General features: G+C 45.2%; 1 protein-coding gene across 3 annotated transcripts in view; it reads left to right on the forward strand.

The window, feature by feature from the left end:
- The window catches only part of ANO2 (anoctamin 2), a 291,146-nt gene that overhangs the window by 111,294 nt on the left and 153,377 nt on the right, over positions 1–26,475 (forward strand). For all 3 annotated transcript variants that reach the window (XM_016162765.2, XM_016162764.2, XM_016162767.2), the window contains one exon: positions 4,882–4,946. In XM_016162765.2, the coding sequence (XP_016018251.2) occupies positions 4,882–4,946 (65 nt within the window). The remainder of the gene's footprint in view (positions 1–4,881; positions 4,947–26,475) is intronic.

Here is a 26,475-nt window from a genome sequence, read left to right on the forward strand (position 1 = left end):
CATCCATGTGGCTTGGGAAACTGATACCCAGCAAGGTGAGGAAACTGGTTCCAGTGTCCATAAATGTTTGTCAAAGGACTAAATCTCAGTCAACTCTCTTCAGCTGGGTTGACACAGCTTCTTGTGTATGGCGAGAGGAATTCTCACTACAGTGCTGGGTTCCCCCCGGTTTCAGTGGTATATGGGTAGGGCCGAAAAGGTATCCCAAGGAGGAAAGAGCCCAAACCTCTGAATATGTGCAGCATACTTGTTTTTATTACATCATAATACTGTACTGTTCTTTGAGAGGGTTGTAGGATTTTCCTTGGGTGCAAGGGAGAACCCTTGAATTGCTGCTAGAGAACATGGAGAAGGGTCGGGAGATGCAGTGGGGGATTGCGTCTCTGGGAGCCTTTAGGGATGATTTGCAAGGGCATCTCAAGTGGCCCATTCTGCCAGTACCTGTATGTTCGCCTTCACTCTTCCCTGCAGTTGATAGCTATTCCCATGATCTCTGTGAGGCCCAGGCTCCTCATAGGCAGGTCCCAGGCTCCTTCCCCTCCAGCTTGCCTCATGCAGTTGTGCAGTCTCCAAGGACTCAGCCCCAGCTAGCAGCTGCAGGTTTCTCTCCCCGCTCCTGGAGGGTAATTAAAAAGAGGCTCCCTCCTTCTGGAGAACAGGGGTTTCCCACCTTTCTAGAAAGCAGGGAAGCAAGAACCGCATGGGTGTGCATGAGTGCCTCCTGGCTGCCAGCAGCCAGACCTGCCCTGTTTTCTCACACATCCAAGGGAGGGACTGTTACTGTCTTCTGAGGGCTGCCTGTTGGCTCCCCCGTTGGCTCCTCGTGGTTTCCCCACTCACAGGGGGAACCCAAGGCACAATACTGGAATGTTTTTAAACCCTTGGTCCTGGATTTTCCAGCCTTTGCAAATGACTATTTTCTCTGGGAACAGTTATAAAATGACCCACTACAAGGTGTGCAAAGGAAGTCAATCATGTCTTTCCTTCAAAAAAAGTACTTTTCTTCGTTTCGCTTAAGGGTTACTTTTTCCATCCTGCACAGCTCTCATTGCACTAATGGAAGACCTGGGCAGTTGAAGTGACTTGCCAGAAATTCAAACAGGTCATTGTAGAATTCCATTCTCTTCCATTCGGGTCCACCCTGTACCGTCAATGCCTCTAAGCTGGCTACAGCTGACATCTTTCTGCCTGTCACAGGTCCAGCTGCTTTCTGAGGAGCTGTAACCTCAGAGAGAGCCATGAGCCTCAAACATCTTGCCATACTCTGGCATTGCAAATGGTTTTTATAGTTGGGTTCCTTTATAGTCTCATGAAATACTTAAACTAACTGACCCACTGTCAAATGTGATCCCTAGGTTGCCGAACTGGCCACTTGTGTGCTGGGATCTATCAGGTGGGATTGTCCCCGTGGGTCGTTGCTTTCTGCTATAAAGGTTTGTGGTCAGACTGACATACCTGGAGTTACATCTGGGGCCTCTGAAGTAAGGTGCTGTCCACTGAGAAGGAGCTGCAGACTCTCCCTGCCCTAGTTGCAGTCTTGGCCAGCTGGTGTAGAGAACGTGGTGTCGCTCTGAGAGAGAAAATAGATTTGTTAAGAGCTTCATTAGAAGGTTCTAGACTCTGCAAGTTTAAGGGGATTGTTAGAAGTTGCTGTGGGTTTCCATCTGCACTTTACTCACAGCACGCTAATCACCATGCGACTGACACTCTAGAGCATGCCTTCCTTCGCCCTGACAGCGAGTCTGGGACCCTGGACCTGGAGTTTAGCATGATCCACTTGGTCTCTAACTATGTGTGATTAACTGTTTTTAGAGACAGGGAAGGGTCTGTAGCACTCTCCACGCTTCTCTCTGCCTCCCTGGCAAGGATGTGTGAGCTGGCCTGGGCAGAGCCACATGGGCATCCAGGCACAACAATCGTTGCATCACTTCCCAGCTTTGCTGCTCTGTTGCTCCAGCTCTCCTGCAGGGGCTGCCTAATGATGTCCTCCTCTGTGTCCATCTAGCCTGTCTGTGTCAAGCTCAGACAGCTCTCCTGGCTCATCCTCATCTGTATCCACAAACGATGCATATAGCTCTGTGCTTACAGGGTACCACACTGAGAAGGGGACTTTCTGGAGGTTTCTTATAGCAGGTCAAGGATCCAACCAGTGTTAAGGGTCGTGAGCTTGGTTCTCAGTTTGGGCCCAAGCCCACTGGGCCATATTGGCTTCTTGGAGCATTTTCAGTTTTTCCTGGCCAGTTGCAGGTTGATGTTCTCAGGCTCAGGTTTTGGTTGGACAGATGAGTTGGAGAGAAATTTCCTCTAGAGGGAAGAGCCAATGAGGCGGATTGTGACGTGCCACAGCCCTCAAGGGAGGCCTTGCCTGTATCTCCTGACGCAAGTTGGCCTCCCTTTGGGCCACAAATGATGTCGCTGTGACAACCAGGTGCTGGTGAGTCCAGGGTTTGCACTGGGGAGAGGGAATAAAAACCCATGGAAGTAGAAACACTCAAGATCAGGGGGAGGAGGGGATGTAATAATAAGAGTAAGATTCATAGGAGCCACCTGCCCAGAATGAGCAGCATTGAAACTCATGAATTCAGATTGTCCTCTGCCCATCATTCACTGTGTAATCCTTTTTCATGGCTGGGTTTCCTAATTTGCAAATGGTAACTCTGGGTGTAATATATTAGGATATGTGTAGTTTTTGGTTGTTGGAAGAGGTTATGACAATAAAAGTCTATAGCCATTAAGCAGGAATGCTAATTCTTATTTCAGTTTTCATATCATATCTTCAAAGATACTTAAGCGAAAGGACGGCTTCCCGTAGGGCTGATGGGAGTAGCTTTTCTTGATGAATTCCATAACAATTCTGTGTGATATGTAAGGAGATGTGATATAGAAGGAGAATAAAGAACAAAACAAGGTAGCAACTGTATTATGTCTGTCAATTCTAGATATATAATTTGATTCTGCGCTAATATCTATTCAGCATGGACATCTAGATGATGTCTAATGACAGTTCGTTACCAGATTACTTCATTTCCTTCTAGATAATCTGTGAAGCTCACTGGCCAGGTGTTTGAAACTAAAACGTGGTTTGCCCTTGGGACTGATACACAGGTTTTGTCTATACTCCAGTTCTGCTAAAGTTGCCATCACAGGATTGCATGGCCTAATGTGTTTGGTGCGTCATTTCCTCCCTTAAGCTCTAGAACATGTTCCAATCAGGTTTTGCCTCCATCCTGCCACTGAAACGGCTCTTGTCAAGGTCATCCGTGGCCTTCAAGTCACTGAATCCAATGGCTGCTTCTCCATTCTCATCTGATTTGACCCATCGGCAGCATTTGGCACAGCTGGCTGTTTTCATGGAAACCCACGTCTCTTGGCTTCCTGGACGCCATACGTTTCTGGTTCTCCCCCACGTCACCGGCCGGCCCTCTGTCTTCTTTGCTTTTATTCATCGTCCTCTCAACCTCTAAACATTGGAGCGCCCAGGGCCTAGATGTCACACCTCTTCTTTACCTATTCGCACTTCCTCGGAGCTTGCATCCACAGCTTAATGACTTTACAAATCATCTCTTCTCTGTTAATTCCAAATTTGCATCTCTAGTCTGAACTCTCCTTTAAATGCCAGACTTTTACATCCAGCCGCTTTCTCAGTATTCTCACATGGATGCCTAAAAGGCATTGAAATGAGCACATCCCAAACTGAACTCTTGGTTCTGTTCTTTCTAACTTATTCTTCCCACAATATTCCCCATTTCAGTAAATACGGTCACCATTTACTCAGTTGCTCAGGCCAAGTTCTCATTTTCTTTTACCCTATATAATCCAACAGTAAGTCTCATTGACTCAACCTTTAAAATATAAGCAGAATCAACTTCTCACTACTTCTTCCACTACCTCCATGGTTCAAGCCACCATCACCTCTTCCCTGGACCATTACAATAGCCCTCCTAATCCTTTGCCAACTCTCAGTCTGTGGGCATACTGAGTAAGCAGCCAGAGTAAGCTATCTACAATCTAACTCATTTCTCCCCCATTGCTACAAATCTCCTAATGGCTTTCCTAAAAGTCCAAAGATTTTAGCATGACCTACCAGGCCCTGAATGGACACCCCAATAGCTTCTGACATCATCTCCCATTATTCTCCCCATGTTCTGTCCCAGCCATACACTTCTCTGTTCTTCCCAAGACATATTCTTCTTTCAGTGTGTTTGCACAGGAAGAGTGTTCTACCTGGAATACACCCCTGTTTCCTTCAAGTCTCAGCTCATATGTCACCTCTTCAGTGAGGCCTTCCCTTGTTATTCTGTCTAAAATAGCACCCGACCCTACTCACCTCCTCTATATTCTATTCCCTTACTTTGATTTATTTTTCTTCATGGCATTTTAAGTCTTATATGTTTGCGTTTATATTGTCTTTATCTCCACATACCAGGGTGTAAGCTCCTTGACAGCAGCGACTTTGTTTGGTTTACTGCCATATCCAGAGTCTGGACAGTGCCTGGCACATAGTAGATGTTCAGTAAATACTTGTCAAATGAGTGAATAAATGAATGTGAGGTCTCGCTTCGCTGGACTAAACAAGACAAGAGACTGTAGAAGGAGGAGTTATGTTTGCTAGGTGTAACACTGCCCCGGAGTGTGACAAAGGTCACTTTTATTATTTGGGGAAGTCGGCTTCTGTAGCCTTTGGTCATCTTTTTTTGTGGATGTCTCATGACACTTTTCCTAGAAGCTGGGCTTTTTAGGATTCAATTTTGACTTGCTAGTCATCCAAATGAAGTCATTAAAAAGATGTTTGAGATAAAAGCTTGACCTGCTAGGGTGGACAAAATAGGTAAACAGTTTTAGCTCCAGTCTCTAATCCGTTTCCCTATTTTTTCTCGTCAGCTGCTGTATCAAGAATGGGCACGCTACGGAGTGTTTTATAAGTTTCAACCTATTGACCTCATCAGGTGAGTTGTGGGTGGGGACTCTTGGAAGGACTCTAGAGATGCAAATCGCGAAATATAATCTGTCAACCCTCTTGGCTCCCAGAAGACCGTTGGCCAGGCAGAGGGGTATGCATTTCTAGGTTGTATTGTTCCCCTGCTCTGTTTCTTATGGATGGGGAAACGGCACAGGGACAGAGAGGGGAATGGAGGCTGTGTGTGGCAGCAGCTGATGCAGGTCGGCATGCTGTGACCTCCCTCTCGCAGTGTTCAGCACTTAGGTCTCTCTTTCACTGCCTGCTCTCTTGTTGGGGGGAATCAAGATAAATCAAGTTTTATCTCTTATTCTTTTCCTTCGAATTTGTTCTAGAGAAGGATCTGGGTGAAGCAGATGCTTGGGTTATGCCCAAGTAGCCATGGTGTTGACCAAGGGAAGGGAAGACCTTGCAAATCATATGAGGAATAAGCTAGCTGTCTTGAGAGTGAATGTGGGCTTTTATGGCATCTCCAAATTAGAAGGGAGGAGAGACTGGGTCCCGGAATCCCTTCTTGCAATGCTGCCCCTAAAATGATGTGCTGTTGCCTTGAGAATATATTCAGCTCTTACAGAACATTGGTGAAGAGTTCTTTTAAAGAAATTACTAGAAGACAGCAAGTCTGACTAGTGTAAATGGGTTGAAGGCTCCAGAAAATCAATGAGCTCTTAGAGCCCAGCCTCTTTCCCAGCTGGGATGTGGGGAGGCAGCACTATGAAGTGGGAGAGCACTGGGCTGAGAGTCTGGAGACTGGGTTCTCCTCCAGGCGTGGTCCTTAGGGGCTATTGTTTCTTTGGGCAAGTCACAGTCCCCCTTTGGTTTTCCGGATCCTAGTTGTCCTGAATTGGGAGGCTGAGCGGAGGGATCTGTGAGGAAATTTGGTACCGCATGCTTATTTAGAAAAGAGGACTTTCGGCCCCATGAATGAAATAATGGTTTCACTGCCACACAGTCACCTGGGGGCTCTTCTAATGAACTAATTAATCAGAAGGCAAGCACAAGAAAGTGTTCCTGGCTGATTACCCCGGGCTGGGCCTGTGAGGGGGCAGCAGCCAGGACTGAGTCCAGAGGGAGGAATTCCAGCTCCTCCTTGGAAGAAGGCAGCCTGGGGGCCACAGTCTGGGCAGGTTTCACCTCCCACTCAGTGAACTGAGGACCCTCCCAGGGAACCGGGAGCTCCATTGGGCGTCTCTTAACAACAGGTGTTTGTTCCAGCTGAAGACCGTTAACCAGAGGGCTTGGGTCAGGGAACAGGGCCACTGGGTGCCTGTGACCAAGTCTCCCTCACCCGGCACCTCCCAGTCTCCGGCTGCTTTTTATGAGGCATGGGCCACCTAGACTGTTCTCTGGGCCACACCAAGGCTGCTTCCTCCATTCTTGGTGGGCTTTGATCTTCGTCTCTGCATCTCAAGTGGCCACCCACTCTGTCGCCTGTTTTCTCCAACTGCTCATTCATTTTTTTTTTTTTAAATACGATTAAAAAAATTAAAATTCTCCCTACCAGAGAGCCTTATCTTTTCTCCAGAGACTTCAGGTGACTGGCCGCCAGCTAAGTGGGAAATGGCTCCAATATGTACTCAGTTTTGGCCACCAAAGCAGCCTCACCTGCAGGGGAAGAATTGCCTTTGGAGCAGAGCTTTGCTCAGGGGGTTTGGCGGTTGTGAGCACGGAGAGCTCAGATCTGTCTAGATGGGGCACGGTGTGCTTTGGAGCTGGAGCTTGTCCACTGCTCCTCACAGATCAGATGGCTGGAGAGCTCCCACAGGCCCTGGGCTAGGCCAGCAGCTTGGCTGGGAAGGGAGAAGGCTGTGGCCTCAGGCATCTCTCAGACACTGACTTGAGGGGATACCTGGTAGTCTCTGTGGGGAGTGAGGGACCGTTGTCTACCCAGGGGTATAGGGCTGGGGTTGTTAGGGGCATAGGTGGGCAAGCAGAGACAGGGACGCCAAGAAAAGGCAGCTGGATGGGCAGGGGCCGGCTACCCACACTCAGCAGGTGCCACCCTGAACCCATTTCACACTCCCTTCTGAATGGCTCTTCGGTTTGTCAGAGTTACCTCCTTCCTCCTCTTCCTCGCCTGCCCTCTCTCTCACGTCCCACTCCCCAGTCCGACCCCATGCCCACTGGGTGCTTCTTCATTTCTCTCTTATTCCTCCTCTTCTCAGTCTTTCCCACCATAACCGTGGCTGCCCTCCCCAAGCCATCCTTGGCTCTGCACTCTCATGGGGCTGTTCCATTACTATTTCCTGACGTAAATTGAACTCTTTCTGTGCCTCAGTAGAAATTGCACCCATATGGTCTGTGTTGAAAGATGGGGAGTCTGATACAAGTTGAGTATAATTCACGTGAAGGACTGGCAGAGATGTTGCCGCCTATTTCCTTGGGCGCTCGGCTCCTCATTTTTAGCAATGAGTTTCTGTTCCTCCCATGGAGCCCTGTGCTCCTCCCTGTGAATGGTCCTTTGGAACATTCTAAAGCACGGAGAGCTCAGGACGGTGGGAGATCCTTTTGCATTTTGAAAGCCCCAGGACTAACTATCCTTCTCCTTCTGCAGGACCTCAAACCTGAACTTGAGCTTTGAGGTTAGAGGTTCCTTTCCAGGTGCTGGAAGTGGACAGAGGGGAGGCAAGCCACCCTTTTCTGCACCCCTTGTCCCTGCCTTCTCCCGCTGCACCTTCAGGCATGCCCAGTAGGCTGCACTGTGAGACAGCTGATGCATCTCTCCCAGCCCATCAGGACTCTTCACACTTGCTTTAGAAACCTCCAGGCCCGAGCTTAGTGTGAGTTGAGTGAGTGAGTGTGTGTGTGTGTGTGTGTGTGTGTGTGTGTGTAAGAGTTGCCTGGAAAGTTCCACAGGGAGGTATCCAGCAGGGACCCACTCACAGTAAATTCTTCTGCAAACTTCCAGCCAGCAGCACTTGTGCCCTGGCAGAAAAGAGGTGTGCGATTAAGACGATGGGGGACATGATGTCTTAGCTGGCAGGAAACGGCTCTTCTAAGTCCCTTGGGAACCATACGAGGGCCCTTGCAGCCAAGTGAGTAGATTTCTGCCTGCACTGCTCTGGGTTAATACCCCAGCATCCCAGGGGAAGACAGCCTTTATTTTCTGGGGAATCCGGAGGCCTGGGGCCTTTTGGATTTATACAGGTGTGATCAGTATTACTTAGGACCATGACTTGTCTTTTTGCTAAAGTTAATGTTTGCTCATAGGCTGATTTTCTTAGCTTGGAGGTTTTGACATGAATGAGACAAAGCAGGCTTTAAACATCTGAGTTTGATTTGGCTCCTAGCTGTACTCTGCTAAGCTGATGTACAAAAAGTTTATTTTTAAGCATCTGCCACTGCCTGCCTATGACAGCATGAAGGTCCAGTAGTCTACTCGGCTGAGGGGGATTGTAGCCTGTTGACTTGAGGAGCTCACCAAGGGGATCATGTATGGGCAGCATTCATGACACCAAGTCAGGATTATAGTATGGATAGGCGTAAATGGCTGTCAGTCATACCCATCTCTTAAAGTTCAGGCCCTGGGCATGAAACCAGTCCATGTGTCAGTTTTGGAGTTCTCTTAGAAATGTCCTGTCTTGAAGCCTTGAGATATGAACACTTCCAAAATGACCTGAGAGTGATATCTACAGTGTCATACCTTCTTAAGAGCCTTTGAGCATTATCTGTGGACAGCAAGCGTGGCACTGTGCCCCCACCTTGGCACACATCTCTACTGTCTTAGACTTTCAGCCCTCTCTAGCCCTCCTGTGGAGAGCCCGTCCAGAAGCCTGGCATTACAGGAATTGGCTTTCCCTCCTCCTGTTCAAGGCAGATGTCCTCGTCCTTGCCCGAGTTCTCCAGGATGACCACGAGGAGGCTGTGTGATTTGTTCCATCCCTCTTGGTTGGTCTCCTAAAATGTGACCCATCCAGTCTCTCCAGGAGGGAAACAGAAGAAGTCATATTCTTTCTTAGGGGGCTTCTCAGCAGGCCTGGCTGGGGCAGGACCAGCCAGAGCTGGTTTGAAGGGAGGAATGGAGAAGAAACAATGTTGATCAATTCGTGATTAATTATTTCCTGAGCCCTGCTGCCGCCTCCTTCATCCTTCACTGGGATTTATAAGGGTCATTCAGCTCCATGCAATAAACACAGTGAGCAAGTCTCTGTGCTTAGAAACATGGGTGGTGCAGCAATGAATAAGGTGAAGTTTGTGCCCTAAGGATCTAGCAGTTAAGTAGGGAGACAGATATGTGCAAGGCAGGAGAAAGTAAGGGCTTCTTAAGGACTATAAGTACAAACATGATAGTATGGGACAACAGATTAAGAGCAATTGCTAGTAGTGGAATAAGGGAAGACTTCCCAGAAGATGTGGCCCTTGTATTAGAAATGTTGCCTTCTGAAGGAGTGAGGTTCAAGGTTTGACTATGTCTTCATTGCCAGCCTGGGCTGCCCTGCATATGGATTTATTGTTTAACCTGATATTGATGGCCAGAAATCAACCTTGACCCAAAGCCTAATCCCTCCTGACTTGATTGGGAGTGACAGGATCAAAAATTTGACTTGCAAACCTCACCTGTATGGATTCTGTGCCAACCTGGCCCATGTCCCTTGCTCTGCCCTGTAAGTCAGCAGAGAACCCAGGGTTGGAAGGAGGTGAGCCTGGATCCAAGAGAGGTGGCTAAGGAGATGTGAAGTGTGTGGCTAGGACCTTGGTATTTGTTCAGGTCTCAGTATTTGTAGTATTGGATTTAGCAGGAAAGCATTTTGTAGGCTGGAAAGAAATATCGTGTCATGGCCCTGAAGAATATCTTTCTTTGATCTTTGAGGGTGTGGAAGCAGAGCAGACAGAACTAAAAGTAAACAGTAGCTGGCTGAGGCACGGCAGAAACAAGGAAAATAGTGTTCTGGGATGTTATATTCTGGCCCATTTGACAGATCAAGAAATAAGTTAGGCTGCTTCTGAAGTCTAGCCGTGAAAAGGCTCTCTTTTACATTCCTTCCCCAGCTTCCCCAACCAAGTGACACTCTTGGTTTGCACCCTCCTGGAGGGAAAGCAGTTGAACTCAGATCATCACGCCCAAAGGAAAACTCAGCCTGGCAGGAAACATTTCAGGGAACGAAAAGTAGGCGATCAAAAATTTGGAGAGGCATCCGTATGAAGACAGACTGGAACAAATAAGAGCTCCCTACTCCAGGAAGAAAATGGAGAAGGAGCAAGGCTGCCATTTATTAAATTAAAAGACAAATAGAGTGACTGTGGACGTATGTGTTTAGCAAATCTTGAGGCAGTTGGCTAGGGAGCAGTGGGTTAGGAATGAGAAGAACTCAGTGTTAGCTCCAGCTTTGTTTCTAGTTGATGTAATGTCTGGACAAACCATTCTCTCTTGAGCCTCAGTTTCCTCAGCTATGAAATCGGAGTCATAACCCCTGTCCTACCTGCCACACGATATTATTGCGAGGATTATGATAAGGTATTGTATACTGTGGTGATGAACATAGGTTTGGTTAAGTAATTATTTATCTGCTCCCTGGAGGAAAATTGTAATATCCCCTAAACTAGCAGAGTTTTATTTAGTTCTTTAGCTCAAGAGTTTTGACAAATATTGTGTAATCAAAAGACTGTCTTTTTTATTGTAAATCAAATGCCCTTTGCACGTGTGAGCGCTGCACCTCTCAGCGACCCCGCAGAGTTGGGTATTCTTAGCTCCATTTACAGATGGGGATACTGAACTCAGTGAGTTAAAGTGCTTCCCAAAGCCAGGCCACCTAGGATTCAAACCCAGGCCCGTCTGACTTTAGAAACTATGTTTTTTTCCCTTGGGCTGTGTGGCCGAAGGCAACACAGAAGTCCGTTGAGCTGGATGTCAGGCGAGCTGGGTTTCCAGCTCTTTGGTGTTAATCCCTTCAATTAGCCGTCTCTGAAGGGAAACTGGTCTGCTGGTGAGCGGAGCTGGCTGACCATGGTCAACTCCCGCTTCGCTGCCAGGTCATCACTTGGGACAGTCCTCTGTGTTTAGCACGAGTAATGTGTCATTCTCAGGACCCGCTGAGCCGGATAGAGTTAGTTGTTTGTGCCTCCGTCAAGTGACCCCAGAATACCATATTTTTGATTTCTCATTTCTATTTCTTATAGTCTTTTATTTTTCTGACGTGTTCCGTGCCGTCAGGTTGTCAGCTGTCACTTTTTTGCTTTTGTCGAGTGAGTAGCTTCCTTCCTGACTCCAGTGTGCTGCTCTGTCTCACTTGCTGGTTTAGCAACAAGATGCCCGAGCAGGTTTGCGTTGTGCATCAGCCAAGACTCTTCCACAGCCTGTCCTGGAGTCCGGCTCCCTCTGGGTGTGCGGTTTTGTGGTGTGTCCACCTTTATTGTGGAACCGTCTTTTTTTTTGGTTCCCAGTGAGAGTAAAATGTTGCTCAAGAGGCATCAGGAATGAGATCAGAATGAGTATGCCATAGCCAGCGCCTTTGCTGCATTTTGTTCTCCTCGCTTGTTCTGGGAGCTCATGAGAAACCCAGACTATCCATGATTTTTTTTTTGTTTTAAATGGAGTGCAGAATCTGTTGCCACAGTGTCGGTCCCTACCTCAGGGGTCTACTGGATAAAGAGCTTTGTCTTAGATATGGTGTCAAAGCTAAAAGAAGGAGGAAAACAGGGAGCTTGAACTGTAATGATGGGACACAAGGTGCTCACAAAAAAAACCACTTCTGATGGAGGTCACAGAGCTATAAAGTAGCACCCAACGGGAAACTGATGTACACAGCTGTGTGTAGAAGGGCAAGGTCATGGTGAAAGGCCCTGAAAGATGAGACATGGGACAGGTGAGTTTTGAGTCGAAAGCAGAGATTTGAAAGAGAGAATACGGTCGAGGGACTTACAAGATTCAGTTTAGGGCTGAAAAGGGCTGAGGAGAAAGCACCGAGTCTGCAGAAAGAGTCCAGAAGAGCTATTTGAGACGGTGTGGGTAGAAGGCCTGGACGAAAGGATTGTGACAATGGGAAACAAAAGGAGAAGCTGTCGAAGTGGTTTCCCTGGAATTTAGGTGAGTGGCGAAGCAGAGCCCGCGAGGGTGTCAGAGTTATGCTCTGCGGGTGGGAGGTAAAGTGGACACATCGGGATTCGGATTTTCACTCATCCTCTCTCTTGGGAAACTTTGGGCAAATCATGCAGCCGCTTTGGACCTGGCACTGTTTTTTTGCCCTGACAGAGAGAGTTGGAATCTTTGTGTCTCCTCCATGGAACCTCTAGGCCGGCAATGTTGTGACTCTTTCTGGGGGGTCAAGGACCTGAGGTAGATCTGAGGGACTGGTCTTGTCCTAGAAGGAGGCAGGGGACTAGCGTGTGGACGAGGAGTTGCCATGGACGCAGCCCAACTGTTTGATCCCATGAGCCCCTGTTTCGCCACGTGTCTCTGGAACCCCCGAGCTCCCCGTTCCTGCTAATGGTATTCCCGTGAGTGATGTTCTCCACCCACACCACATGGGTATGTAACCAACATAAACACAAAATGTCTTAACACATTGAATAACATCGGCGGAACACACGTTACAACAACAACCGCAAGATAGCTAAATTTAATTAGCCCGGCACGCCCAGGCTTTGCGCACAGGCACATGCCTCTGTTTTAGAAACGGAAAACCACAGCATTTTGTGGGTCTGGAAGTCACAGACATAATCAAGGGGAAAAAAAAAAAAAAAAACCTTTAAGATCCCTGCCTGGCAGACTGCTGTCCTCCAGTACTTTCTTGGGATTATCTCAAGGTATTCAACGACATGGGGAGTTGGGTAACTGCCAAGGACTGCTGTCTGCCCCTGGCAGAATGGTTGACTCAGTCATGGAAGGTTTGACTCAGTCACTCCACCTGAGTCACCCAGCCCATCAGAGAAACTTAGGAAACCCTCCTTGAGGGCTTGGGCCTTGGGGTTGTTGGCTTGGCCTTATTGGTTTCTTTCATAGAAACTTTATTTGACTGAACACCATCAAGACAGACAGAGGGCATTGGAGTACTGGGACTTTGAACTTTTTATTTGGGCCTTTTAGTGTGGAGGAGGGTGAGGGCAATGGCTTAGTTTCCAGCTGTTATCAATTCTCACAAAATAGCATTATTTCCTTAGGCTGCTATTCTGCTCAATCCTCAACCTTTGGGCAGGAAGGCAACTGCTTAGCAGAGAGAAGTGAATCTGCCTTATACTAAGGGGGTATCTTTGCGTTCAGCCCCTGGAAGCCCCACCTGGTGCCTCATGTCCTTTCCTCTTGCTGTGGTTCATTCCTTTTCACTTTTGCTCATTCTCCATGCTCAACCCAGGGTCTATTTCCCTTTCTGTCATATCCCGAGAAATCATATCCCCCTTTAGATATACTAGCCTTCTCTGAAGGTTTACCATCTGTGGATGGTGAGGTTAAGCCCTCTGATGATCCAGCAGCCAGCCAGAAACATCTCTACAGGGATGATTAAAAAGAAATAGAAGGCAGAGCCCCCAAACTCAGGCCTCTTACCATATAATTGGGAATAGACTATGTTTTGGGAAAGAGATTTAAGAGAACATATAACTTAGTTTGGTTTAACTAGCATATTTATTGAGAGCCTTCTCTGTTCCAGGCACTGTTTTAAGTGCTGGAGTTGAAGTGATACAAAAGATAGTGATGGACTGACCTGGATGATTAGATTATATATGATCTTTCCTGGGACACTTTTGAGAATGAAGGTGAACAATATTAATAATTATGCTGATTGTATCAGTCAGCTATTTTCACAGTGATGCTGCATAACAAACCATCCTAAAGTCAGCAGCTTACAACAATAGTCATTAATTTTTCTTGCTCATTTTGTCTGTAGGTTGAGTGGAAAAGCTCTGCTTCAGGCTGAGGTTTGGCTGGGCTTGGCTCCCGGCTTCAGATTATATTCAAGTGTCCTCAGGTCTGCCCATTTCCTTTAGATCAGAAGCTACCCGGGCATGTTCCTCTCATGGTGAATCACAAGAGCACAGGAGAGCAATGGAAACACAGTGCCTCTTAAGGCATCACTGACATAATATCTGCTATTGTTCCATTGGCCAAAGAAGTCACATAACCAAGTACAAATCCATTTTGCTAGGAATTACATTCTTTCTTAAGGGGAGGAGAGATAATATTTGCCTAACGCCAATCTAACCCACCACACTGAGACAACAGGTGTAAACCAGGACCATCTCAGGAATAACTGGTCCACCCTAGTCTGATTTCATGGATCTTATGATCTAGCAGGGAAGACGGATAATGTGTAGTAAATTGTAAGTGTTGGGTTACATTAGGGCATATGGGGTGTGATGGGAATACAGATATAGAGCAATCCAACCCACTTGGAAGCGGCTTCCCTGAGGAAGTGACATTTGAACTAAGATTTGATATTCGTGAATGACAGCAAAGATGAGCCAGGCAAAGATGATTGGAATAATGACAATAGCTGACATTACACGGTACTTCCTGTGTACTAGGCACTTTTGAAGCCCTTTGCATTTGCTAACTCACAGCAACCCTTTTAGATAGGTACTATTATCCTCATTTTACAGATGAAGAATTGAGACATGAAGAGGTTGGTAAGTCACACAAGCTCACACAGCTAGGTTACTTCTAAGTAAGAGTCGAGAACCTAAGTTGGGGGCTCCCCAGTTGGTTCTCTTTGCCACTGGGTGTACTGCCCCAGCACCTCACTTCTGAAGAAAGGGCCAGGGCACTGGAGCATTAGGCCTGCAATGGAGGGAGTGTGAGGGGTCAGGGCAAGGTGAAGAACGGTCAGGTAATGGAGGATTTGGGACTTTGTCCTAAGGAAAAGAGCACTTCTGAAGGGTTTGGAATATAAGGGTGCACATGCCTGGGTGGCACTGACATGATCTGGTTGGCCTTTGCTTTTAAAGGACCTGAGACTCTTCTGCATAGGGCACTAGAAAGGACCTTGGGACTGTACATTTTTTGCCAGATAGGATGGAGAGGTGAGGTGGGGGAATGGTTTCTCTTCCCGTATGTCCTGTCCTTCTAGAGGACTTATGAGCATTCTAGGCAGCAGGCCTCTGAGCCCAGAGTCTCTTTTCTTATCCTCACCTCTCTACATCCTAATCCACGGGTCTCACTAGATAGTCATCAGTGGGTGGGAACCATCTCTCCCAGCTCACCAGTGGCAGATGTCTTAGTGGGCAAGATAATGACTGTCTCTAATGTGGCACTTACCCCATACTCACTGTGTACCAGTTTCACCATGCCCTTGATAATCTGGTCGAATCTTCATGATAACCCTATGAAGCCAACTAAATCATTGTCTGCATTTTCAAGCTGAGGAAACTGTAGCACAGAGTCAGTAAGTCGCTTGCTCAAATCTCAGGGAGCGGGGAGTATGACTCTAGGGCCCATTATCTTTAACCTCTTTGCTATGCTTTGAGGGAGGAAAACTGTTGGTGAGGCCCATAGGCTGCTTCCTGAAAGGGTCCTAAGGCAGATGGTGGGGTTTCGTGGACAGATGTGGTCCGACGTGCCGGTGGGGTAATGAAGGGACTCTAGGGTCTTTTAGAATAAAATAGATCTGGTTCTTTAAGGGGGTGTTGCCATAGATAATGGGGGCTTAAGAATTTTAAATCTGGGGGTTCTTGAAAGCCATCCCTTCATTTTATAAAAAAAAGAACCAAAATCTTCTAACAGATTAATGAGGCAAAGGGACAGAAGTATCATGTCTGAGGTTACTTCTAAGTAAGGGACCTTTAATCTGTGCCACTCCTACCTGCCGACATTGATACAGAGTGGAGAGCTGGGGGGAGGGCGGGGTTAGAAGAATGTGTGTGATTAGAGGTAGTAGATGATACTTCCGGCAGGTAGACTTACCCGCTACCTTCCTCACCTAAAAATGAGGGTCTTGGAGCCAAGTAATCTATAACATCCCTCCCAGGGCCAAATTTCTAGGCTCTACAGGATAGATTCTCAAGCCTAAAGCTGGTATGGAGGCAAGAGCCATGATCTCACAAGAAGGCAAGTTGAACTAGGGATTGGAACCCAGGAGTCTGGACCCCAGTTCTGAACTTTGTATTTTGGACTCACCACCACCCTGGGCACCCCTGCCTCCACATCTTGGATTTCTCTTTTCCTCTCCCCTTTTTGAGCACCCCCATCTCTGCTTTCTTTTGCCTTTCCAGCTTTGATCACATCTGGAGCATTTCGTGGGGCTGATGAGTGTGTGTTTTCCTGTTGGGACACATGGTGTATATCAGAGGCACATAAGAAGCTCTGGATGAGTGGAAAAGTCTGCGTGGCATCTCAGGGGCTGCTGTCCTGGAGGGTGGATGGCAGCTGCATGGCAGGGGACCTGGCATGAGGGCCACCGACTCTCGGGGAAGACCCAGAGGCCCAGCCTGGGAACTGCTGCTCCAAATGACTTTGAGTTGTCCTGGTGGGGTTCGTGCCTGGGAATTATGTGCCTATGTGTGCGTGTGTGTGCGCATGTGTGTATGAGGACTGGAAGGGTCTCTCTGCTTGTTGCCATGGGACACTGCCTTCAGGGCTTTGCTCTCCATGGTAACTGGGGCTCTTATCTGTGCATCTGCACATCCAGTAACATAAACCAGTGGTGTGTCCCCTTCGGTTAGACAGTGAGTAATGATGTGATATGAGGCAGAGTGGTATTTTGTCTGTGAAAGGTGACGGTAATTTCCAGTGAGCCACATGGCAGAACCAGCGAACACTGAGAATGGATGAGATGCAAATGGGCCTCCCATAGTGAATGAGCTGGGAACATGCTGAGCCCTGCATCCTTTGATCAGAATTCTCTTTGCTGTCCATTACCCGCTCCCCTTGGAGTTGGCCTTTAAACCTCAGAGTCCTGGGCATAGGCAGGAAAGAGCTGGCATAATTCTGTGCAGGTGAAGATGCTTTAGCAAGAATGGCGATGGTCAAAGCAGACAAACTCCGTGAGAGGGATTTGGAAGGACAGAGGTCCCTCTTGCCCTCCTTTTCTTTCTCCTTTTTGTGGGTAAAAGGGTGGGAGGTGTGCCTAGACAACTCTGTTCACCATGCATTTGGAGCCTGGCTTCTGACAAAGTGTTTAAGAGCTCATCATGGCTCCCCTGAGACTGTCTCCTCAGCCCTTCCCACACTCTCCCAGGGCCTGAGGTATTTATCTCTAGGCTTCACTGCTGTGTGTGTGTTCCGCTAAGGTTCTCTGGTCCCCTTAAACTTTCTCCTTCTCCCTTCTCCAATAAACCCTCAGGGTTTATTCTTTTTCCTCCCATTTCCTTTCCTTATCAGTCCATCCCGGCTACTCTATATCTGTTCACTTTTCCAGTCTTAGGGTTGTTACCCCCATCTGGGCCTGCTGAGGTGATCTTGGAAAGTGATAGAAGTATTTATAGGCCCAGAGTAGGGGTGGTGCTGGGGAATGCCACACAGAGTTCAGCCTGGACGGTTGTTTATGCTCTTGGAACTCTTAACAGAGAACAGCCTTTTCTATCCATGGTTCAAATTAAATCGCAGATGCCCCTGAACTCAGGGTTAGGAACATAAACAACTGGTGGGTCATAGACTTCACGCAGCCAGCAAACTCGGCAGGAGAGAGGCCTGGCGAGGGCTGACGGGGATGCATTTTCCAATTGATGTTTTTCCAGGAGGCTTCCCCGACTCTGTGGCTTCCAGGCACCAGAGCACCTCTCTTGGCCAGCACATCTGGGACTGTGGCTCCTCCTTGGTTATGAGGCAGCTGTGAGGGAAGAGAGGAGAGATTTCCTAGTCTTTCTTCCATTTAACTTGTTCTATTCAAGGAGAGGATTTAGAAAGAGGGTGGAGAGCTGAGTGAATGGCGTGAGGGGTCACATCGCGATGTCTGACATTATTCTTGCTGTGACACAGAGTCCCAGGAACCTGAGCTCAGGATACTGTGATAACGGCTCAGCTTGCAGGCTTGGCTCCTCCTGCGGGGGAGGTAGACAGCCAACCACGTGCTGTGACTTGCTCACTTATTGATTCACTAGACATTTAAAATGCTCAATGATACAACAAGCACCAGTACTTGTGGTAGGAATCATCCCAAATGGTGCTGATGAAAAGTCTTGCCCCTCGAGGAGCTTGCAGTCAACCTGGATTAAAGATGATTCAGCAAATACCTATAGATGTATGGAGAATACTCAGACAGAATATGTGCACAGGATCTAGGAGGCCTCCTGGAAGATGCAGCGACTGAGCTGAGTTTTGAATAATGACTTGAAGTCAGATGGGTGTAGGAGAGAGGAATGGGCATTCCAGGCAGGGAGAACAACTTGAAGTGGTGAAAACAGCAGTCATTCAGGTTTGCAAGGGGCTGAGTATGGCTGGAATGAAGAGTAAATGTGAGGGTGGGGTGGGATGGAAGGCAGGAAAGGGAGGTAGGCATCAGATCATGAAGCCAGCCTTAAATACTTAGCTCAAGTAATGTGGAAGGATTTTAAGTAGAAAACCTGTAAGATTAGACTTGGAGAATGTTATTGGAAGGATAGAGAAAGTTCTAACGACTCTTCTCTGAAGTATGTCATAGTCAGGTCCACGCAAGGACTTGTGGAAACGGGGCATCGGCTGGGTCTCCAGTGGGAGAGGGGGCCATGGTGGGAGAAGCAGCAAAGCTCCTTGTAGAGGCTTCAGATGAAGACTAAAGTTTGGGGGGAGACAACTCAGTATCTGAAGGCTGCACAGCGAATTAGCTTTAGAGCTGGTGCTTCTGAGTGAAAGCCAAACAGGAATAACGACTCCACAACCTTGCTCTAAGGGTGGCCCTATTTTCCCTATTTTCAACATTACTTGCTATGTGTGGAAATGAGTGGCAGGCATGTTCATGGGAACAGTTGTACAAAATCCACAAACAGATTGCAAGTTCACCATCACCTTGGCGTTTCGCCATCACACTTTCTAAGAGCTGGGGTTATTTGTTTGTGCTTCATCTCCGTCTGTTCCTTGATCCCCTGGGGGTAGAGATTATGAAGAACAAAGGCAGCATTGATTGGTCAGGATCAGTCAAGGAGGTTGTGTCATGGGGTCTAGTCACTAGTTCCAGGTCCTTGAGAATGGGAAGCATTCCACTGATGCACATCTGGATAAACTAGTTACCTTGAAAGATAACAGAATCAAGATTCAAAATGTTCTTGACAAGAAGGAACCCCGAGCCAAAACCAATGATGTGAAATTTAATAGTGGTAAATGTTGTCAGTTAATACAGCGCAGGACCAAGAGAATTGGGTTTGGCAGGCACTTGTATGAGCGGAGTTGAGGGGAAAGGCGGAGGCAGTGAGTTGACCATGGCTATACATGAGCTCCCAGTTGATTGCCAGACTTGAAATTGTCTTACACTGAAATAATGAGCTCCCAGGGTATGGATTGTGGGTAATTATGGTGTCACCACCCTTGAGCTGTCAGTCTACCATGGAAGATTGTGCTCAATTCTAGGCACCCCATTCTAAGAGGTACATTGACACTCGAGAAGATTCATAAATGTTGCAAGTTGCTGGCCTCAGGGAAGATTTTGGCCAGTAGACATTAAAAAAAAAAAATTCATCCAAAAGATGTTTTAAAAGTGTTAAATGTGAATATTTTCAGTTGGAACCTATGCTCTCTAGTTCTTCACAGCTTCTAAATTCCTTATTGTCTTATATCCAGCACTCACATTTCACTATGGCCTTTACCCTAGCAATTTAAACTTGTGGCCTTTGATTTAAAGCAATGATTCCCAATTCTAGCACCTGAGAAACCTTTTAAACAGATATTCTTTACTTCTGCATCTGGCCATGATGGAGTAGCTGGTATTTACTTGCTTTTCTGCCATAAACAACTAGAAACTAGTTAAAATATGTGTAATAACTGTTTTCAGATGTTAAACAACAGGCAGGGAATCCCTGAAAGAACAAGGTCAGCCTTATAGTTGCTGTGAACAAGAACAAAATAAAATAGTGAGATGCTACACTTAAACCCAACCATATTGGCAATCACACTAAGTATAAATGGCCTAAAGATCAAAATTAAAAGGTAGAAATTATTAGATTGAATATAAAGGCACAGATAGGTTAAAAGTGAAAGGATGAAAAGAGATATACTACGTAAACACTAATCAAAAGCAAGCAGAAGTGGCTTTATTAATATAAGACAAAGTAGGCTTTGGAGCGAGGAATATTATCAGAAATATAGATAATATTTATAATGATAAAGGGGCCAACTCATTAAGAATACGTAACAATCCTATTTAGCACTGTGTGTACCTGATAACAGAGCTTCAAAGTACATGGAGCAAAACTGACGAAACAGAAAGGAATAAACAATCCACAATTATATTTGGTGATTTCAACTCTCTCAGTAATTGATAGAACAAGTAAATAATCAGTAAAAATACAGGAGACTTGAACAACATTATGAGTGAACTTGTCTTAACTGCAGCAAACATGATTTTCACGTGGACCATTTATTGAGCTTTATAAACCATATTCTAGCCCATAAAACAAGTTTTAATGATTTTTAAGAATTGAGATCATGTGGCGTATATATTCTCAGACTACTTGAAATAAGTGACATTTATTAACAAGTGTGAAAAAATAAATAATTCATACAACCTGTTCAGGATGTCCCAACTTATGATTCTTTTATATTTTCTAATCATCTTGCATGAAAGATTCACTCCAGGCAAAAATCTCAATTCTAGAGACAACTTTGTTACCCTTTAAATCAGTGTCGGAGAAACAGAATCCAGAGACTCAGCTAGACATGGGGTCATTTAGGGGTTTAGTCTAAGGCATCATCTCTAGGGCGAGGGGTGCGGGTATCCATGGATATTTATAAGCAAAGGAGCAAGTGCATCTGAAATACGTCTAGCAATTCCACATTATTTGAATTCTTCTAATTTTACCAAATGAGAGCCCTTTCCTAACATTTGTTATGCTAATCAACAGGCTATTATTTTTACCTGTGAAAACCCATTTCTGACACCTTATGCTAATTAACCAAGCTGTGCTTATTGATAGAGGTAAGGAAGGCAGAAATGCCACCTGTGAGCATAGGTTTTCTGAACAGAATGCCAGCTGAACACCTGGGCCATCTTGGCTGATACCTGCATCATAGCTTCAGTCAAGTAAGACACATCCTCTCACTTTGCATGGTGAAGTATTTCAAAGCAAATTCTATGCATTGTAACATTTGCCTAGACGGTTTCCCCTTCTTTTAAAGATGTCCAGGAAAGGATGTCTGTTGGTCTCCCTCTTGCAACCTATTCCATTATCTCACAAAGTCATCAAGGTTTCCTTTCCCCTTTCCAAAACTGCTTCCAGGAACAACTTTACCCTTACTTTCAGAGCCTCCTTCGAAATGCACACAGCCTCTACTGCCTGCCTTGCCTGGTGACTATGAAAGATGCGCAGTTCTCCAGGGCAGAGTGGGTTTGGCCACCTTCCCGGCTGACATGTTTACAAGGGAAGGATCATCCCGTAGCCACGTAAATGGCAATGAACTTTCTTTCTGTGGTTGTGGCACTAATCGTCTTATGCTCAGATAGTTATTTCCAGTGATCACGTTATTCCCTCGTAGTCCCTGCTAAGATCAAAGGAAGGACTGGACCTCTTGAGAGGTGGGACATGCCGACAGGCATTTCCTCATTTTTTTTTTCTATGGAGGCTTTTGGAGCCTAAGATATCAGGCTTTGCTGTTAAGAGGCCAGCGCCTGGGCTAAATGATTCCTGTTAAATGAAGAGAAATGGGTTTTATTTGTTTTTTACTTTTTATTTTGAAATAGATTAAAAATTCCAGAAAAATTTCAAAAATAATACAAAGCACTCTCATTTATCAGTTGTTCATATCTTGCCACATGTGCTCTCTCATTCCTTCTTTCTATATATATGAATATATTATCATTAAGCCACTTAAGAGAATATGGCAGACACCATGTCTCTTTATGCCTATAAACTGTATTTTCTAAAAACAAGGATTTTTTTATTACAGTGTAATTTTCAAAACCAGGAACTTTAACATCTTCTATTCTACAATCCATATTGAAATTTTAATTGTCCTAATAATACCCCGTATTGCAATTTATATAGTTGATATATCTTTTTTAGTCTCCTTTAATTTGTAATCTTTTCTTTGTCTTTCATAACATTGGCATTTTTGAAGAGTAAAGGATCATTTTGTTGAAGGTCTCTCAATTTGGGTTTTCCTGATTTTATCTCATGCATTTTTAGTAGGAACCCTACATAAGTGATGTGTGTCCTTTTCAATACATCACAATAGGAGGCCCATTCTCTGCTTGTGTCCCTTTTATGGTGATGTTAGCTTTAATGGCCAAGTTATGGTGTCTGCCAGATTCCTTCACTGTGAGATTACTGGTTTTCCTTCGTGATTATTACAAAATTTATGAGGAGAGTCTTTGAGACTGAATATCTTGTTCCTCATTAGGTTTTCCATTGCTTTTAGCATGCAGGAATTGTTTTTGGATTATTGTACTTACTGAGACAGGAATTTGAAGGAGGGATTGGAGAAATTCCTTATTAAAGGCTCTGCTCATTCTTTGTCCCTGTTCTTTAAAACCATCGAGTACTTCCTAGAGAAAGTAGGTATTTTAGGTTATTGCAATGGAGAATAGAGACTAATTTACTTTTAAATGACTGAGTGTATGTGGGTGTGTATTTGGGAGTGGGGAAGTGAGCAAAACAGGTGGAGATGGGAGAAGGAAGCTTGGCCAGAGAGAAGGGAGTAGAGAAAATCTTGTTGAATGGGTAGTTGATTTGACATTGTCAGTACACAGTTACATTTAATTAATACTTAATTAAATGAGCATCCAATCAGATTTCTTATTGTAGATATAGAATCCTGGATCTAGGAGCATTCTCCAGAGGTCATCTGATTCAACCCTCTGCTTCTGGGCAGAAATCGCTAGGAATGTCAGATGGAGTGGGCTTTCCTGGTCTTTTTGATACTTCCAGAGAGGAGATACCACTGTTCTTTCTTGCGTAGTACAGAACTGAGAACTTGGGGAGCAAAAAAAAAAAAGTCAGGTGAGGTCTCTGCCTTTAAGAAAACTATATACTTTTCTAAGAGACATGCCTCAAATGACTGTTCCCTACCATCATCAAAATTCTGTTGGCCTTTAAATCTGGAATCGAGTTCAAAGTTTTTGGATTGCTCTGTCTGGACTGTAACACTTACCTTATTTGACACTTAACATTCACTGTCTAAAAGGATTCCCAGACCCGATTCTAATGTGTGTATGGGAGCTTTCCCATGCCAGCAAATAATTCTTGGATGAGAGCAGGGTGTCCGAGACTTCAACTAAATTCTGATGCTATCTATCTGGAGATAGGTAAAAGGTAAAAGGGCTCAGTGTCGTTAGACCACCCTCCACTTCAGATGCTAATCGCAAGCCCAGGTTGCTACCTGTGCCTCTGACTGGCAACAGATCAGAGGTTACTATGAACCCGTCCTTGGGTTCGATTAATTTGCTAGAGCAGCTCACAGAACTCTGAGAAACATATTACTTACAAGATTACTGATGTATTACAAAGGATATTAAAGAACACAAATCAACAGCCAGATGAAGCGATGTGTAGAGAGCCTACGCCAAGGAGCTTCTGTCCTGGTGGAGCTCTGGGCCTAGCACCAGTGGCATGTGGACGTGTTCTGGTTTTTCAACATGGAGGCTCTCTTTAAAGGACCAGCAAGTTGTCCTTTTGGATTTACATGGAGACTTCCTTACGTAGTCCTGATTGACCAAGTCATAGGCTATTGGCAATTTAATTCTGCCTCAGGCCCTGGAAATTTGGGGATGGATCTGAAAGTTCCAGTCCTCACATCTTGTGGTTATCTCCTACTGGAAACCAGCCCCCAACCATGAATGGGGTCTAAAAGTCACCTCATTAACATAATAACAGACCATTTTTACTCTTATCACTTAGGGAATTCCAAGGGGTTTGGGAGCTATGAGCCAGAAAGTGTAAATGAAGACCAAATATACCTGAGAAATACATTTTAGTCATCTAAACATCAATATCTCACTGTCCCATACTGTTCATCATGCTTTCGTGTGGAACTGGTCTTGTTTCGAGATGATTGTATTTCTTTGATCTAAGAGTCTGTTGATTGTAAGACACACATTTATATCACGTAATACTTTAAAAAACTTAATGTTTAAATTGTCGATATATGATATAAGAACATAGGTGGTAGAACCCATCATTTATGCTTATTCATTCATTCATTCATTCACTCACTCACTCAACATTTATCTAACATGAAATTATGTGCAGTTTTGGTGGGGAAGTACAAAGAATTCCCTTCAGAACTTAGCTGAAATTCAAGAAAATGAAAAAAGAAATTAGAGTTGGATAAACTTGAGTCTGCTCCTTGTTCCAGCATTTCCTAGCTTTATGACCTTGGGAAACTCATTTAACTTCTGTGTCTCAGTCCTCACCTATAAAATGAGGTTAATAATATCATTTTGTAGTGCCGTCATGAGGATTGGTGATAATATTTGAAAATCATTCAGCTTAGTGTCTGACACATAATACAGTCCTTATTTTTTTAGAGTAGGCACTCAACGAGTATTTGTAACTTGATTTATAGGCATATGATTAATACGCATTGTTATAAGAGTGAATTACAACTGGTCATTCCTTTTGATGTTGAAACTGCATTCTCTCCACTCTAATGGAAGCTGTTTTGTTCCATTTCCAGTGGAGATGAAGAACAGCTGGACACCAACCCTTTGATAAAGTCCGAGGACAGAGGTGGATGCACCCCTACACACTGGTCTTGAAACTGTAGGGAAATGATGTGTCACCTTATCCATGGAGGTGTTAGACATTTGGGGGCCATTTCTTTCTAGTCCTCTCCGGCACACCACATGTCTGCTCCCACTAATTGTAGTTACATTCTTGGCTGTCAGTGTTAATGACAGGGCTGGGTGCCACTGCCATTTGGATTTGTTGACCAGTGACAGTTATTTTCCCAACATGTTCCAAACTTGCTTAAAACCAGACTACACATTTCGGTCCCTGGCTGTTCATTAGGTTTTTTTTTTTTTTTTTCCTTTTTTTTTTTTCATTTTCATTTTGAAATCTGTATGCATTTTTTTCTGGCATGAGTAGACGAAGATGGGGGGGGTGGGGAGATACAATCAAATCCATATGTTTGTGATGCATTTACCCTGAAATAATAAGAAAGCCTTGTTGGGAAAGTGCCTTAGAAGCCATTGTTATAAGTCCCTCATTGGCCTTTTTACCTTCTCTGCCCATGCTGCCACTTACCAGGCTCTGAGAAGATCAGGTTCATATGGGGACACTGCTCTCTTATCCTTTATTGAGGCCTTCATTCCTAGGATCTTGTCTCCTTCTCTATATATCCTCAACATGAGGTGAAGAGTAAGTGATTGAATCTTCACTTCTCTCTGGAGCCTTAGTAATCGTAGCTGATTATTGCTACCATAGCCTAATACCTCATCTAGAGATTATTTCTTTTGTTATTGGGAAGGCCAAGGATTCTTGGTTGACACCAGTGCCTTAAGCAACCGCCGAGTGGCCCCTGTGAACTCCTTAACTCTGATGCCTTTTTTATTTCCTCCAAGCTCATGTCAATTTTCATATCCGATTATTTTTAAGCTCATTTCCTTTCTTTCACCTCAATTTCTTTTGGTATATATTTTAAAGAGATATTTATCCTTTATGTATTTGCTGTCATGAATCCAGGGTTCTGAAAGAATTTCAGGGGAGGTTTGAATAAGGGACTGGTAACTTTTCCCTAAGATCTGGAAGCCGAGTTTTTTGGGGCCTGCCATTCTCAGGAGTATCGCTCCTCAAATTACCCTCCAGGTTATGGCATTGTCTTGTACTCAGTTACCTCAGGTTTCATGTCAGTGATCTGGAAGCATGTAATCTTTGACTTAAGCCTCAAGTTCTGCTAGGATTCTACACTGGTTTACCAATGAAAAGAAGACATTGGGACCAAGGTGGCTTCTAAGCTCAGAGAAGCTCCTCCTCTTCTAATCCTTAAGTTAAAAGTTGCTGGGAGAAAGCTCATGGGGAGCAAAGGCTACCCACATGTAGATTCTTCCAGGGGAATCAGGAGCCTGGTCACAGAAACTGGTGCTGCCTCTGAATGGCTTTATTATTCCTAAATGGCTTCCATGCAAATCACCTGAAGCTTTCTTCTACTAACCATTACCTGACACACAGAGGTGCTCACTTCACAAGTTCATCATTCATGGATTTGACAAGGATTTATCAAGTGCTGGGAAAGCCAGAGCCTTGTGCAATGCCCAGGTGAGGAGAAAAAGATATATAAGCCCTTGCAGTACTTGCAGTAAGGCTAGGGAGACAAGAAACAACCTCTTGAATAATGAGAGTAGAGCCGAATGAGCCCAGGCAGTGGAGGCAGAAGACATGGCCTCGGTCTCAGCATCTCATAACTGGTTGGCTTTGGGTCAGTTGTTTAAATCTGTGACCTTCACTTTCTTTTCCAAAGAGTTGTTGGGAGACTTGCAAGTGATAGGATGTGTGAAGGTACTTTATAAAGTGCTGTGCAAATTTTC

Source organism: Rousettus aegyptiacus, unplaced genomic scaffold, assembly GCF_014176215.1.
Source record: "Rousettus aegyptiacus isolate mRouAeg1 unplaced genomic scaffold, mRouAeg1.p scaffold_m13_p_2, whole genome shotgun sequence".
NCBI classification, from domain to species: domain Eukaryota; kingdom Metazoa; phylum Chordata; class Mammalia; order Chiroptera; family Pteropodidae; genus Rousettus; species Rousettus aegyptiacus.